Source organism: Erpetoichthys calabaricus, chromosome 10 (genome assembly GCF_900747795.2).
Source record: "Erpetoichthys calabaricus chromosome 10, fErpCal1.3, whole genome shotgun sequence".
In the NCBI taxonomy this organism is placed as follows: Eukaryota; Metazoa; Chordata; class Cladistia; order Polypteriformes; family Polypteridae; genus Erpetoichthys; species Erpetoichthys calabaricus.
The window spans coordinates 9,385,199-9,402,589 of NC_041403.2; the positions used below are offsets into that span (position 1 = coordinate 9,385,199).

At 45.4% G+C, this 17,391-nt stretch overlaps 1 protein-coding gene and 1 long non-coding RNA gene across 3 annotated transcripts in view; one reads left to right on the forward strand and one right to left on the reverse strand.

Moving 5' to 3' along the window:
• LOC127529390 (uncharacterized) overlaps nt 1–17,391 on the reverse strand; it is a 706,297-nt gene that overhangs the window by 224,970 nt on the left and 463,936 nt on the right. The gene's annotated exons all lie outside the window — the stretch shown is intronic.
• mpl (MPL proto-oncogene, thrombopoietin receptor) overlaps nt 1–17,391 on the forward strand; it is a 522,581-nt gene that overhangs the window by 28,055 nt on the left and 477,135 nt on the right. For both annotated transcript variants that reach the window (XM_028810857.2, XM_051932715.1), the window contains exons 4-7: nt 5,984–6,141; nt 6,970–7,123; nt 7,950–8,055; nt 8,144–8,322. In XM_028810857.2, coding sequence (XP_028666690.2) covers nt 5,984–6,141; nt 6,970–7,123; nt 7,950–8,055; nt 8,144–8,322 — 597 coding nt within the window. The remainder of the gene's footprint in view (nt 1–5,983; nt 6,142–6,969; nt 7,124–7,949; nt 8,056–8,143; nt 8,323–17,391) is intronic.

Consider the following 17,391-nt stretch of genomic DNA (forward strand, 5'->3'; position numbering starts at 1 on the left):
GCTACAGTGGGCACAGACGGAAGATGGATTCGCACAGAGAGACAAACCAGAAACAAACTAATACAACGTGATCACCGAAGGCCATCTCCGCTTTGCACCTACCGCTGCCGGGATTGGCTTCAGCTCCCAGGAACCGAGAGTTGGATAAGCGTGTTATGAAATGGATGGACGGACGGATGAGTGGGTGAGCTGTTACTCTTCCTCTGATTTTAAGCTCTTCCTTAGCTTTCAAGGCTAAAACAACCCAGAGTCTGCGATAAATGATGAGAACAAGGGAAGGTGTTAATAACCAGCCAGCTCTTCTGGTTGTCACCCATATCTGACTTGAATTCTATGACTGTGTAATTTTGTGAGGGTTTATAATGACGAGGATGCAGCATAACATCTCACTGTGCTGGATGGGACATCTGATTGTCAGCATTCACCTACTTGGCTGGGATGTCCCTTTGCTTCTCTCCATCTTAAATATGGATGTCAGTCAGTCAGTCAGTCAGTCAGTCAGTCAGTCAGTCATTGCCCAACCCGCTATATCCTAACACAGGATCACAGGGGTCTGCTGGAGCCAATCCCAGCCAACAGAGGGTGCAAGGCAGGAACAAATCCTGGGCAGGGCGCACACACACACACACACACACACACACACACACACACACACACTAGGGACAATTTAATACATTAGAACACTTGAGACCAGAACAGGCCATTCAGCCCAACAAGCTTGCCAGTCCTATCCACTTATTTCTTCCAAAAAAACATCAAGTCGAGTTTTGAAAGTCCCTAAAGTCTTACTGTCTACCACATTACTTGGTCGCTTATTCTAAGTGTCTGTCGTTCTTTGTGTAAAGAAAAACTTCCTAATGTTTGTGCAAAATGTACTCTTAAGTTTCCAACTGTGTCCCCGTGTTCTTGATGAACTCATTTTAAAGTCGCCGTCTCGATCCACTGCACTAATTCCTTCCATAATTTTAAACACTTCAGTCAGGTCACCTCTTAATCTTCTTTTGCTTAAACTATAAAGGCTCAGCTCTTTTAATCTTTCCTCATAACTCATCCCCTGTAGCCCTGGAATCAGCCCAGTCGCTCTTCTCTGGACCTTCTCTAGTGCTGCTGTGTCCCTTTTGTAGTCTGGAGACCAAAACTCCACCCAGGACTCCAGATGAGGCCTCACCAGTGTGTTATAAAGACTTGAGCAGAACCTCCTCTGACTTGTACTCCACACATCAAGGCGCTATATAACCTGACATTCTATTAGCCTTCTTAATGGCTTCTGAATACTGTTGGGAAGTCAATAGCTTAGAGTCCACTGTGACTCCTAAATCCTTCTCAAAAGGTGGACTCTCGATTTTCTGACCGCCCATTGTGTATTCAAACCTCACATTTTTACTTCCTATGTGTAATTCTTTACATTTACTGACATTAAATTTCATCTGCTACAAATTTGCCCAAGCCTGTCTGCTATCCAAGTCCTTCTGTGATGATATAATGGATTCCAAATTATCTGCTAATCCACCTATCTTGGTATCATCAGCAAACTTAACCAGCTTGTTCCTTATATTCCTATCTAAATCATTTATATTTATTAAAAACAGCAGCAGCCCTAGCACTGCCCAGTGCTGGTCACCCCTCTTGACATCAGCCAGTTCTGATGAGGTTCCTCACTTCTTGTGTCTCTGAGCCAATTCTGCCCCCATCTACACACCACACCCTTTCTTTTAATTTGATGCCCACACTCTCATGTGGCACCTTATCAAATGCTTTCTGAAAGTCCAGATAAATAATATCATCTGCTCCACTCTGCTCATATCCTTTTGTTGCCTCCTCATAGAATTCCAGTCTGTTAGTAAAACACGACCTCCCTCTTCTGACGCCATACTGACTGTTCCTAATAACTCCTGTCCTTGCCAGGTGTTACTCAGTCTTATCCTTAATAATTCCTTCCATTAATTTTCCTGTGATGCCCATTAAGCTTACTGGCCTATAGTTGCTTGGATCTGCCCTGTCACCCTTTTTATAGAACAGGATGATATTTGCCATTTTCCAGTCCTTCGGAATCTCTCCAGTGCACAGTGACTTCCTAAAAATATGTGTCAAGGGTTTAGATCTGTACTTACTAGTGTGGACGAAAAAGGCACACTGACAGCAGGCAGATAATATTTCTTTAGTTCTCTTTATTATTCATTCAGAGTCACAGTAAGTAGAGATTCAAAGAGCATAACTTATTGCCGCAAAGCTCAGTTTGAACCCTGATCAAAAGTCAGGAGGGGTTTTTTATACTTCAGCATCTCGTGATTAATAAGACAGAAAAACATCCTTATCATCTAAGTAGAGTTAAACAATATGTCTGTTGAGCAAAGCATTATCTGTGTTCTCAACGCTAAGCACAGGAGAGACGCCTTTGCATAAACTACATGTACTTTCTGCAGCCATGTGACCTTGTCCCTGAAACATTCACTCTGAGAAAGGACAAAACAAGAAACAGCTTAGATTTTATTCATGTGGACACTATTTCTCCTGAACCCTGGAATAACATATTTTTGTTAGTTCATAAGACAAGCGTCTCTCACTGGCAAGTTACAAAATAGTTATTATAAAAATTCTAATTTACTAAACACACAAAATACATGGTGCTGAGGAGAACATTCTTCTTCTACACTAGCCTCCTTAAGAACTTGAGGGTAAATATTATCTGGTCCTGGTGATTTGTTTGATTTCAGCTTATTTAATCTGAGCAGCACTTCTCCCTCTACAATTTCCAAATCCCTTAGTAGTCCCTGTTACTGCTCTGAGGTTATCCACTTGCTCACTTGTAAACACCTCAGAAAAATGTAAGTTTAGGGCATCCACTATTTCACTGTCTGTATCTTTTAATTCCCCTTTACTATTTCTGATGCACTTGACCTCCTCCTTGACTGTTCTTTTACTACTAAAATACTGAAAGAATCTCTTAGGGTCGTCTTTCGCCTTGTCTGCTCTATTCCTCTCCAACTGTCTTTTAGCCTCCCTGATATCCTTCTTAATGGTTGCCCTTCATGCTCTCATACGCTCTACGATTCACTTTGCAGTCGTTAGTCTTATATGCCTTATAAAGCAGTTTTTACCTTTGCAACTTCTTTTTTAAATTTTTATTAATCCACCGTGGAGTTTTTTTTAGTTTCCTATTAATTCCAAATTTAGGTCCGTATCTGTCCTGCATTATATGTAAAACATTTTTAAACCTGTTTCACTGCTCCTTGACTGTCTCCACACTTAAAATCTTATCCCAGTGTATCCTACTTAGACTTTGTCGCCTCTGCTCAAAATTAGCCCTACTAAAGTTCAACTTAACAATTTTGGTCTTTGCATCTGCACTCTTACAAAACACTGAGAATTGTATTACATTATGGTCACTTGACCCTAGTGGTTCAATCACCTCTACACCCTCAATTCTATCCTGATTATTACAAAATACTAAATCCAGACAAGGCTCTGGATGTTGTAGGACTGTCTTGGTTGACACGTCTCTACAACATCGCATGGACATCAGGGACAGTGCCTCTGGATTGGCAGACTGGGGTGGTGGTCCCCCTCTTTAAGAAAGGGGACCGGAGGGTGTGTTCCAACTACAGAGGGATCACACTCCTCAGCCTCCCTGGAAAAGTCTATTCGGGGGTCCTGGAGAGGAGGGTCCATCGGATAGTCAAGCCTCGGGTTCAGGAGGAACAGTGTGGTTTTCGTCCTGGTCGCGGAACAGTGGACCAGCTCTACACCCTTAGCAGAGTCCTGGAGGGTGCATGGGAGTTCGCCCAACCAGTCTACATGTATTTTATGGACTTGGAAAAGGCATTCAACTGTGTCCCTCGGGGAATCCTGTGGGGGTACTCCGAGAGTATGGGGTACCGGACCCCCTGATAAGGGCTGTTCGGTCCCTGTACGATCGGTGCCAGAGCTTGGTCCGCATTGCCGGCAGTAAGTCGAACCCGTTTCCAGTGAGAGTTGGACTCCACCAGGGCTGCCCTTTGTCACCAATTCTGTTCATAACTTTTATGGACAGAATTTCTAGGTGCAGCCAGGGTGTTGAGGGGGTCCGGTTTGGGTCACTGCTTTTTGCAGATGATGTTGTCCTGTTTGCTTCATCAGGCCGTGATCTTCAGCTCTCTCTGGATCGGTTCGCAGTGTGAAGTGGCTGGGATGGGAATCAGCACCTCCAAATCCGAGACCATGGTCCTCCGTCGGAAAAGGGTGGAGTGCCCTCTTAGGGTTGGGAGCGAGATCCTGCCTCAGGTGGAGGAGTTCAAGTATCTCAGGGTCTTGTTCACGAGTGAGGGAAGAATGGAGCGTGAGATCGACAGGCGGATCAGTGAGGCGTCCGCAGTAATGTGGGCTCTGCATCGGTCTGTTGTGGTGAAAAAGGAGCTGAGCTGTAAGGCAAAGCTCTCAATTTACCAGTCGATCTATGTTCCTACCCTCACCTATGGTCATGAGCTATGGGTAGTGACCGAAAGAACGAGATTGTGAATACAAGCGGCTGAAATGAGTTTCCTCCGCAGGGTGTCTGGGCTCTCCCTTAAGATAGGGTGAGAAGCTCAGTCATCCGGGAGGGGCTCAGAGTAGAGCTGCTGCTCCTCCGCATCGAGAGGAGTCAGATGAGGTGGCTCGGGCATCTGATCAGGATGCCTCCTGGACGCCTCCCTGATGAGGTGTTCCGGGCAAGTCAAACAGGGAGGAGGCCCCGGGGAAGACCCAGGACACGCTGGAGGGACTATGTCTCTCGACTGGCCTGGGAACGCCTCGGGATTCCCCCGGAAGAGCTAGAAGAAGTGGCCGGGGAGAGGGAAGTCTGGGCATCTCTGCTCAAGCTGCTTCTCTGCGACCCGACCTCGGATAAGCGGAAGAGGATGGATGGATGGATGGATGGATGGAAATCCAGACAGGTTTCACCCCGTGTTGGTGCTTTAACATGCTGTGTTAGAAAACAGTCACTGATTACTTCTACAAACTCCTGTTCTTGTGCTCCTCCATCTGAAAGGTTATCTCAGTGAATATTTAGATAATTAAAGTCCCCCATGACTATAATATCTCCCTGTAAACTTGTCTTTTTGATATTACTAAAAAGATGTGTGTTGAAATTACTGTCTGAATTGGGTGGTTTAAAACGCCCTCCTAAAATAAGACCTCTGTCCCTAATACTTTCCAGACGAAGCCACATGTCCTCACTAAGATGGGGCTCATCATCCAACTGAAGAGGACTTACATTTAAATCCTGTTTGACATAAACAGCAACCCCACCTCCTTTTCTGTTCTATCTGTCCTTCCTAAAAATGTGTATCCCTCTATGTTACACTCATCCCCATCTTTGGTGTTTAGCCGGGTTTCCGTTATTGCTATAATATCATAATTATGCTCTGCTACATACAACTCCAACTCACTTACCTTATTTTTGATACTTCTAGCATTAAGGCGAGTTATTTTTAATGTGTTACTCATTCTACATTTAAATGTATGCTTAGAATTTACATTACTATACATTTTTATTTCTATACCATTTTTTTGTTCTTCCAGGTATAGATCTAAACCTGGCCTGTCCTAAACTCCCTGCCCTCCCATTCCCTAGTTTAAACAATCCTCGACTAGCCTACTTGTACACCTCCCCAATACATTGATGCCCTTCCAGTTCAGATGTAACCCGTCACGGCGGAACATGTCCCATCTGTTCCAAAAGGACTCCCGATGAATCGCCAATGCACCAAACCTGCATGTCTTTGGACTGTGGGAGGAAACCCATGCAGACACGGGGGGAACATGCAAACCCAGGTCTCCTTATTGGGAGGCAGCAGCACTACCACTGTGCCACAGTGCCACCCCAAAATCAACACGTGGATGTTTAAAACAAAAAAAGCAGTGAGTGTACCGCCTGAGGTGTTTGTGCTGATGTTGCTTTCTGCCATTCCCACCGTTCTGATCTTCACTGCCCTGACATCCCTTTCTCTCATTTCCCTCTCCACAGTGTTGCCACCGCCTCCTGCTGACGTCTGTGTGTCCGAAGTGAACAAGCCAAGCCAACTTCAAGTGACCTGGAGGCCACCGGAAGGCCATATGTTTCAAGATTCCATGATGTATGAAGTTCGATACATCTCGAAGGATTCTCAAGTCAGCCACAATTCGGTAATATCAGGTTTTAACATTCAACCGTATCTAACTCGGATCCTGGGCCAAATAAATTCAATCTTGGGACCAAAGTGGTCCAAGGAGAGTCAGAAAGAAAAGCCAAAATAGTTTATTGGGATGCCTGTGGCCACAATGATGGTGTTTTCCAGGACACCGTGGATTCTTTAATTCCATATTCTGAGGAGATTTGAATGAGGAGTGATGAGTGAAACGATCTGTGCAAAAATGAATTCGGGGTGGAGGGGGAACCCAAAAATAAAAAAAAAATCACAAAACGGAAAAAATGTTTCAGTTCTAGCGAAATGTGTGCCACCAACACAAGAAGAAAAGGGTTAAGTCGTGTCTGGAAGCGTTCACATGGATTAATTCTGCATGCATTATTGTTCGATCCCTCGGGTGGGCCCAAAGCAAAGGAGCTGAGTTTAAAGGGTTAAAATAACAAAAGGTATTGTGTCTATACTGTAATGAATTAAATCTACTAATTATCTACAGTGCCCACTATAATGTCTGGGACTAAGACCCCTTTTCCCTTGAGTTGCCCCTCTGCTCCCCAGTTTAAAATGACATTGCAGACTTTAATTTAAGGGGACTTGCAGACATTTTGGTCACACAACATTTTTTCTACGTGGTTTCCCCCTTTTTCAAAAGCAATAAAAAGTGCTCTGAGTATTGAGAAAAGCAATATATAAATGTAAGGAATTGTTGTTATTATTATTACCTCTTGAAGATGAGCATTTAATGGTTCATGTTGGAGTTGAAGGCTGCATGCTGTTCTCGAACTCACCTCATTTTGTATGTCTTCTTTCTCATTGTCCGCACCCAAAGACTCCTCTGGAGTTGTTCTTCTATGACCTTCTGGACCTGGTTGGTGGAGAAGTGTATGTTGTCCAAGTCCGCACCAAATGTAACGGGGACGCGTATTCCGGATTCTGGAGTGCCTGGTCTGAGGCTGTCACTGCTGTGGCCCCTGAGACCTCAGGTAGGTCCACTCTAGAAAAGCATAAATGTAAATGACATAAAGACCCCCACCCCACCCCCTTTCTTTGTCCCTGACACCATGATGACGATGACACCCAACTGCCACCCTCTGGACTGACAACAAGTTTCATGATTTGTGTAGAGCATCCTCACCAGCTGCAGCAGCAACATGGCCAAACGTCTGGGATAAAAACAAAAAGTAACCCCCATCTTATAGCGTGTCTAATTTCACTTGCAGTAATCCCAGTTGACACACCATTCTGTGTAACGCAGAAACCCCACAGGGCTGCCCACCCATGCTTTCAGTCTATAGCCCATTTGTATTGGTTTTCTCAGACTGGCAAAGTCCTCATATCCCACCTTCACTGGGGTGGCACTGAGCCCCAGACCACAGACACATTAATGCCCAAGAGCACAAATCCACATTCAAATAAAGGAGTTCTATTTGTTTCCAACACCCTTTTTTTTCAAAAATATCTGCATAAAAATATACCAATGCACCATTCTTCTTCCACCTCCATTGCCCACTGCCTCTCAACTCTGATGGGTTTGAATGAGGCATTGGGCTCTCTTTTTAAATTTGGACACCAGAAACTATGGCCAGGCTTTCCGAAACATTTCCAGGGCAGTCTTCCCCCTGCAGCGCCCTCTGGTGGCACCCAAAGACCCTAACAGGGCTGTGTTTCCAGACTCCAGCTCTCATGCCACCCACTAAAACATCCGTTAAAAAAAAAACATCAATGCTGTATAGGCGCTGCAGATTGGCATTAATACCAGGTGGTCTGTTCAGGGGGAAGTTAATTGCCCTTTTTTTCCTTTTCCCACAGAGCAAATCAACTTACTCTGCTTCACTCGCGATTTTAACCACATCACCTGCAATTGGACCGCCATGGAGGACGAGGGCACCTCCTATGGACTTTTTTTCCAGTCAAGGTGACAAACGCATAAATCTAGCTGTCACCCGCTCACCAGCCCCCAATTCCCTTGCTTATGTCCATTTTTTTGTTTTTTCTGCCTGCAGGCGAGGATCATGGGAGCTGTGCAAACACCATGCCCTGCTGCATGATGGCGTCCAGTGGAGCTGTACATTTGAGAACCCCGACACCAGAGACATTACGGTCAAGGTGAGCAGGAGTCTCGTGCAGAAGCTGCAGCTCAAGCACACCTTCTGGAAGGAGCCCTTCAAGGTCCAGCATATCGGTGAGTCCCAAGTGGCCCTCGTTGCAGAACCTAAAAATCCATGAAGGGAATAGAGGGGGGTGGTGAACATCAAACCTTGTTGTGATTCAAGCACACAACTTCAAAAAAGGCCTGAAATTGTCAAGTAGGCCTCTAGACCTACACCTACAAAAGCTCCTACAAATAATATCTGTTTATGCGTTACTTACCCTGTGCAGTTCGTAATGATGGCTGGGAAATATTTTTAATTTCTTGTTTGGACAACTACTTGAGACCCCCAGACGACACAATTATAATATGTGCTACGGATCCCTACAGCAAAAACAAACAAGTTAATAATAATAATAATAATTCATTACATTTATATAGCGCTTTTCTCAGTCCTCAAAGCTCTAAGTTAGAAAACATACACATGGCGTAACTTTCGGGTGTGTTTGGGGGCTGTGCAGGCAGTGTGGTCGTCGATGGACTGAGTTCAGTAGGTTGGTTATAGAACCTTCTCAATTCATTTCAAAGTGGCGAGGGCCAAAGACTATCTCACCATGATTGGGTAAAAGGCTAAAAAAAAAACCGGCGTGGATGGGACTCAAGTCCATCACATGGACCACCCTCACTCACACACCATAATTTGTAATTGGCGATCAACATAACCCAAAACAAAAAAAAGTAAAACTTGTGAATTGAAATTCCTTCTTGGCTTGAGCAGGTCGATCTGGCCATGGTGATTTCTATGAAATGGGACTTGCAAAGCTGTTCAAATCTGAACAATGTTAGAAAGTAAAAGAAACGATAGATAGATAGATAGATAGATAGATAGATAGATAGATAGATAGATAGATAGATAGATAGATAGATAGATAGATAGATAGATAGATAGATAGATAGATAGATAGATAGATACTTTATTAATCCCCAAGGGGAAATTCCCATACTCCAGCAGCAGCATACTGATAAACACAATATTAAATTAAAGAGTGATAACAATGCAGGTATACAGACAGTCAATAACTTTGTATAATGTTAATGTTTAACCCCCCGGGTGGAATTGAAGAGTCACATAGTGTGGTGGAGGAACGATCTCCTCAGTCTGTCAGAGGAGCAGGACGGTGACAGCTCCTCTGTCTGGAGATGATCCTGTTCAGTGGATGCAGTGGATTCTCCATGATTGACAGGAGTCTGCTCAGCGCCCTTCACTCTGCCACGGATGTCAAACTGTCCAGCTCCGTGCCTACAATAGAGCCTGCCTTCCTCACCAGTTTGTCCAGGCGTGAGGCGTCCCTCTTCTTTATGCTGCTTCCCCAGCACACCACCGTATAGAAGAGGGCGCTTGCCACAACCGTCTGATAGAACATGTGCAGCATCTTATTGCAGATGTTGAAGGACGCCAGCCTTCTAAGGAAGTATAGTCGGCTCTGTCCTTTCTTACACAGGGCATCAGTATTGGCAGTCCAGTCTAATTTATCATCCAGCTGCACTCCCAGGTATTTATAGGTCTGCACCCTCTGCACACAGTCACCTCTGATGATCACGGGGTCCATGAGGTGTCTGGTTCTCCTAAAATCCACCACCAGCTCCTTGGTTTTGCTGGTGTTCAGGTGTAGGTGGTTTGAGTCGCACCATTTAACAAAGTCCTTGATTAGGTTCCTATACTCTTCCTCCTGCCCACTTCTGATGCAGCCCATGATAGCAGTGTCGTCAGCGAACTTTTGCACGTGGCAGGACTCCGAGTTGTATTGGAAGTCCGATGTATATAGGCTGAACAGGACCGGAGAAAGTACAGTCCCCTGTGGCGCTCCTGTGTTGCTGACCACAATGTCAGACGTGCAGTTCCCGAGACGCACATACTGAGGTCTGATTTAAGATAGTCCACGATCCATGCCACCAGGTATGAATCTCCTTCCATCTCTGTCAGCTTATCCCTAAGGAGCAGAGGTTGGATGGTGTTGAAGGTGCTAGAGAAGTCCAGAAACATAATTCTTACAGCACCACTGCCTCTGTCCAAATGGGAGAGGGATCGGTGTAACATGTAGATGATGGCATTCTCCGTTCCCACGTTCTCCTGGTATGCGAACTGCAGAGGGTCGAGGGAGTGTTGAACCTGTGGCCTCAGGTGGTGAAGCAGCAGCCGCTCCATGGTCTTCATCACATGTGACGTCAGAGCGACAGGCCGGAAGTCGTTCAGCTCACTAGGACGTGATATCTTTGGGACGGGGGTGATACAAGATGTTTTCCAAAGCCTCGGGACTCTCCTCTTTTCCAGGCTCAGGCTGAAGATGCGCTGTAGAGGACTCTCCAGCTGCAGCACACAGGCCTTCAGCAGTTGTGGCGATACTCCATCTGGACCTGCTGCTTTGCTGGCACAAAGTCTCCTCAGCTCTCTGCTCACCTGGGCTGTTGTAATTATGGGTTGGAGTAGACTCTCTCCTATGCTGGCATCAGCAGAAGGATGGGTGGAGGGTGCAGTACTCTGAGGTGAGGGTGTGTTAGGGTGGTCAAACCTGCCTCATTTATAAAATTAGCTTCCACACAAAAATAAGCTGGAAATGTGCAAATGGAGCTTCATACACAAACATCGGGATTTGTAAGTGAAAACTTGACAGGTGAACGTGCGTAGATTTATGGCAACTCTGAAACACTATTTCTGATGCACTTGACCTCCTCCTTGACTGTTCTTTTACTACTAAAATACTGAAAGAATCTCTTAGGGTCATCTTTTGCCTTATCTGCTATATTCCTCTCCAGCTGTGCGTAGATTTATGGCAACTCTGAGCCATGTGTGCAAAACTTTATGGAGAAACTGAGAAATAGTGACACCCTTGGTCAAGCAGGGAAATGCAGGCAAATAATGACTTGTATGTGCATTAATATAATATAATATAATATAGGGCGGCACGGTGGCGCAGTGGGTAGCGCTGCTGCCTCACAGTTATTAGACCCGGGTTTGCTTCCCGGGTCCTCCCTGCTTGGACAGGTGAACGCGTGTCTGCCATGTCTGCGTGGGCTTCCTCCCACAGTCCATGCAGGTTAGGTGCATTGGTGAACCTAAATTGTCCCTACTGTGTACTTGGTGTGTGGGTGTGTGTGTGCCCTGCGGTGGGCTGGCACCCTGCCCAGGGTTTGTTTTCTGCCTTGTGCCCTGTGTTGGCTGGGATTGGCTCCAGTAGTTACCCTGTGACCCTGTAGTTAGGATATAGCGGGTTGGATAATGGATGGATAATATAATATAATATATCAATGGCTTAGTGCCGAGAGGTTCACTTACCTCGGCAGTGACATTCATGACTCTGGTGACTCTTCTTATGAAGTCAGTAGACGGATTGGAACAGCATGGGGGGTCATGAGGTCACTGGAAACGGGGGTGTGGTACGCCTGACATCTCACCGATGATCAATCGAACGGGATGCACCTGAGCCCAATGTCATAGCAAAGGCTCCGAGTGTCAAAGGGACATCTTCCTCTTCCATTATGAATACATTTGCCAAAATTCATAAAATCCCACTTTGGCTTTGTTATTCTGGGGTATCAAGTGTTGTTAATTGAGGGGGAAAAATGGATTTAAACAATTTTAGCACAAGACAAGCAATACAGGACATTAACCCTTTAAACTCTGCCTCATTTTTGACTGGTTTCTTCTACTTTGATTTAACTGGCCATAACTTCATCACGCTTCATTCAATATTCATCTTCTACCCCTCAAAATAAAGGTCAGACGATTCTCTCCCAGGAGTTCTTAAGAATACAATTATGTTGGGCACATATATTACAGCAGAACAAGTTGGAAAATTCATTAGTGGTTTTACCACAAAATGCTCTTCGACTGTTATCTGTATTTCCATACGTGTTGGAATAAAAGTGTCAGTGAAGGAACAGCCAGAAACAAATTGTTATGAAATATCTACAAGTACAGTAATCCCTCCTCCATCGCAGGGGTTGCGTTCCAGAGCCACCCGCGAAATAAGAAAATCCGCGAAGTAGAAACCATATGTTTATATGGTTATTTTTATATTGTCATGCTTGGGTCACAGTTTTGCACAGAAACACAGGAGGTTGTAGAGAGACAGGAACGTTATTCAAACACTGCAAACAAACATTTGTCTCTTTTTCAAAAGTTTAAACTGTGCTCCATGACAAGACAGAGATGACAGTTCCGTCTCACAATTAAAAGAATGCAAACATATCTTCCTCTTCAAAGGAGTGCGCGTCAGGAGCAGAGACTGTCATAAAGACAGAGAAAAGCAAACAAATCAATAGGGCTGTTTGGCTTTTAAGTATGCGAAGCACCGCGGCACAAAGCTGTTGAAGGCGGCAGCTCACACCCCCTCCGTCAGGAGCAGAGAGAGAGAGAGAGAGAGAGAGATAGAGAAAAACAAACAGTCAAAAATCAATACGTGCCCTTCGAGCTTTTAAGTATGCGAAGCTCCGTGCAGCATGTCGTTTCAGGAAGCAGCTGCACAAAAGATAGCAACGTGAAGATAATCTTTCAGCATTTTTAGACGAGCGTCCGTATCGTCTAGGTGTGCGAACAGCCCCCCTGCTCACACCCCCTACGTCAGGATCACAGATAGTCAGCGCAAGAAAGAGAAAGAAAAGTAAGTTGGGTAGCTTCTCAGCCATCTGCCAATAGCGTCCCTTGTATGAAATCAACTGGGCAAACCAACTGAGGAAGCATGTACAAGAAATTAAAAGACCCATTGTCTGCAGAAATCCGCGAACCAGCAAAAAATCTGCGATATATATTTAAATATGCTTACATATAAAATCCGCGATGGAGTGAAGCCGCAAAAGGCGAAGCGCGATATAGCGAGGGATTACTGTAACATGTTTAATACGTTCTCTGATTTTGCTGTTTTCACTCTGAGTGTCTGGGCTTGCGAGTGTCCTGATAAAAACCAACATCCAGACCTTTAGATAGATAGATAGATAGATAGATAGATAGATAGATAGATAGATAGATAGATAGATAGATAGATAGATAGATAGATAGATAGATAGATAGATAGATAGATAGATAGATAGATAGATAGATAGATAGATAGATACTTTATTAATCCCAATGGGAAATTCACATTCTTCAGCAGCAGCATACTGATACAATAAATAATATTAAATTAAAGAATGATAATAATAATAATGCAGGTGAAAAACAGACAATAACTATGTATAATGTTGAATGTTAACGTTTACCCCTCTGGGTGGAATTAAAGAGTCGCATAGTTTGGGGGAGAAACGATCTCCTCAATCTGTCAGTGGAGCAGGACAGTGACAGCAATCTGTCGCTGAAGCTGCTCTTCTGTCTGGAGATGATACTATTAAGTGGATGCAGTGGATTCTCCATAATTGATAGGAGCCTGCTGAGCGCCCTTCGCTCTGCCACAGATGTTAAACTGTCCAGCTCCATGCCAACAATAGAGCCTGCCTTCCTCACCAGTTTGTCCAGACGTGAGGCGTCTTTCCTCTTAATGCTGCCTCCCCAGCACACCACCGCGTAGAAGAGGGCGCTCGCCACAACTGTCTGATAGAACATCTGCAGCATCTTATTGCAGATGTTGAAGGACGCCAGCCTTCTAAGGTAGTATAACCGGCTTTGTCCTTTCTTGCACAGCACATCAGTATTGGCAGTCCAGTCTAATTTATCATCCAGCTGCACTCCCAGATATTTATAGGTCTGCACCATCTACACACAGTCACCTTTGATGATCACTGGGTCTATGAGGGGTCTTTAATGACCACTTGGGCACGGCCATCAGCAGTTTGTTTGTGTGCGGAGAGAGTGTCGACCTTGTCGAGAGGTTTACTGACCTCGGCAGTGACATTCACGTCTCTGGTGACTCTTCCTATGAAGTCAGTAGATGGATTGGGAGAGCATGGGTGGGTCATGAGGTCGCTGGAAAGGAGGACGAAGGTCCAAGTCTTTAGAGTCCTGGTGCTCCCTATTTGTGAGACATGGATGCTATCCAGTGACCTGAGATGAAGACTGGACTCCTTCATGTGTGTCTCTTCGGAGAATCCTTGGGTCCCGCTGGTGTGGCATTTGTGAATGAGGCACATGACCTGCATTGTGAGAGAGTGTCAGTTACGGCACTACGGCCACGTGGCGCGATTCCCCAGCAAACAGGATTGTCATTGTTGAGGAAGGGGAGGGGACGCAGAAAGAGGGTCATTTCTGGAGGGTGGGACTGGACCGCGTGTTTGCCTGGGGGGTTGCCAAATTGGATCCCGAGGTGTTTCTTCGTGTAGTGGGTGCGGCTGCTCTCTGCCAGTGCATGCTCCCCAACCTATCACCGAGCTGTTATTAGAATCTGCATTTACGTGACAAACATTATACCTCATAAGTGATGAATGCGATGCACAGACTGTATTGTAGTTCCCTTTTAAGAACACCATTGCTGCATATTTGCACTGAAACAAACATTAGGGAGTTTTTCTTCTCACAGAGAATCACAGACACATGGAACAGGTAGACAGCAGAACTTTATAGACACCCAAATCTCGATGTAATCCATATTACTAACCGAGAATGGTAAACCAGATATGGACGCAGGGACATGCCCGTGGACGCAGGCGCCACACAATGCCCCCCTCCCCAGAGTGAAACGGGAGAGACTACGAACTGTCTGACATGCCGCAAACCAGGCAGGCACGGCTCCAAAAAAGAAACCGCTCGACTGACCGAGCTACAAAGTGAAACGGGAAACACCACGGAGTCCACAGTGGTCCACAATGCACCGCATAATAGTATGGAAGGAGCTCCGTATTAACAGTGGGGGGCCCCAGAGTGACACGGGCAGACGCTCCGTATTAAACGTACGTCATCCTCACACGTCCAAACTATACAGCATAGGTGGATCACATTACAGTGATGTATTATTGACAGTACAGTAAAGATCACAGTATCGCAAACAAATGGAAATTAGTACTCAAAAAAGGGAGAATATAATCACCACGGACCAGGTGTCATTAAAACAAAAGCAGGATAAAGCGAGGTCAGAAATAAAAGACAGAGTAGAAAACAAAGTAAAACGTCATAAAGAGGTTAAAGAACCGGGCCAAACACATGGAGAGCAGGTTACAGATGATGAAAACTGGAATGCAACAGCTTCAACAAAACCTAGGCACGAAACACATGCACAGCGAGATACAGAATATAAAAGCAGAAAAAACGACAGTTAAACGTCCACACCACACAGCGGAGGCGGACCCGGAAGGTGCAGGCGCCTACATCGCGCATCGGAAGGCGCGGGAAAGTACGAAAGGCAAAGGTGCCTACACAGCATGGTAAAACCCGACATAATACGGAAGGCGCAGGTGTCGCCGCCATATTGTGAGTGGCACTACTGCGTAGTGAAGGCGCAGGCGTCACCGCCATATTATGCGTGGCACTACTGCGGAGTGAAGTTAGGAATAATGTGCTGCTTGGGATCATACAAAACGGCAAACACGACCCACCTGGATATGATCAATGTACGCGGGCGCCTACAACGTGCGTCTGAAACTGCGGCGGCAAAGCAGGCACGGGCTCAAACCGAATGAGCTCGACTGATGGATATACGCCTACAACGCGCGTCTCAAACCGCAGAAGCAGGGCAAGCACGGGTTCAAAACAACGCAGGCTCCTACAACGCACATCTGAAACTACAGCTGCCCAGCGAGCACGGGTTCAAAATGCCGGGGGTAGGCGAGCGAAGCGAGCAGGGGGTGGAGCCCCCTTGTTTTGGAAGAATTCAAGTGGACAGGACTGGCAAGCTTTGCTGGGCTGAATGGCTTGTTGTCGCCCAGACTGTTCGAATGTTCTAAAATCACTGAGCCGTATCGTAATGTCTGCATCCAGCAGGAGTGAGTTTTGAGTTTGCATGTGGAGGTGAGCGGCAACAATTCAAAGACAGGGGTGTGGAAAACCTAACAGATGAGAAGGGGTGTGTTTAAAATTCAAAAGGGGTGTGGACTTTAAAAAGGGGGTGGGGTATATTTGAGTTTGCATGTGGAGGTAGGCAGCAACAATTCAAAGACAGGGGTGGGGCAAACCTAAGAGAAGGGAAGGGGTGTGTTTAAAATTCAAAAGGGGTGTGGACTTTAATAAGGGGGTGGGGTATATTTTAGTTTGCATGTGGAGGTGGGCAACAATTCAAAGACAGGGGTGTGGAAAACCTAACAGATGAGAAGGGGTGTGTTTAAAATTCAAAAGGGGTGTGGACTTTAAAAAAGGGGGTGGGGTATATTTTAGTTTGCATGTGGAGGTGGGCAACAATTCAAAGACAGGGGTGTGGAAAACCTAACAGATGAGAAGGGGTGTGTTTAAAATTCAAAATGGGTGTGGACTTTAAAAAGGGGGTGGGGTATATTTTAGTTTGCATGTGGAGGTGGGCAACAATTCAAAGACAGGGGTGGAGCAAACTTAACAGATGAAAAGGGGTGTGTTTAAAATTCAAAAGGAGTATGGACTTTAAAAAGGGGGTGGGGTATATTTTAGTTTGCATGTGGAGGTGGGCAACAATTCAAAGACAGGGGTGGAGCAAACTTAACAGATGAAAAGGGGTGTGTTTAAAATTCAAAAGGAGTGTGGACTTTAAAAAGTGGAGGGGTATATTTGAGTTTGCATGTGGAGGTAGGCGGCAACAATTCAAAGATAGGGGTGTGGCAAACCTAACAGATGAGAAGGGGTGTGTTTAAAATTGAGAAGGGGTGTGAACTTTAAAAAGGGGTGGAGAATGTATGAGTTTTCATGTGGAGGTGGGTGGCAACAATTCAAAGACTGGGGTGTGGCAAACCTAACAGATGAGAAGGGGTGTGAACTTTAAAAAGGAGGTGGAGTATATTTGAGTTTGCATGTGGAGGTCGGCAGCAACAATTCAAAGACAGGGGTGTGGAAAACCTAAGAGAAGGGAAGGGGTTTGTTTAAAATTCAAAAGGGGTGTGAACTTTAAAAAGGGGTGGAGAATGTATGAGTTTTCATGTGGAGGTGGGTGGCAACAATTCAAAGACAGTGGTGGGGCAAACCTAAGAGAAGGGGTGTGTTTAAAATTCAAAAGGGGTGTAAACTTAAAAAAGGGGATGGGGTATATTTGAGTTTGCATGTGGAGGTAGGCGGCAACA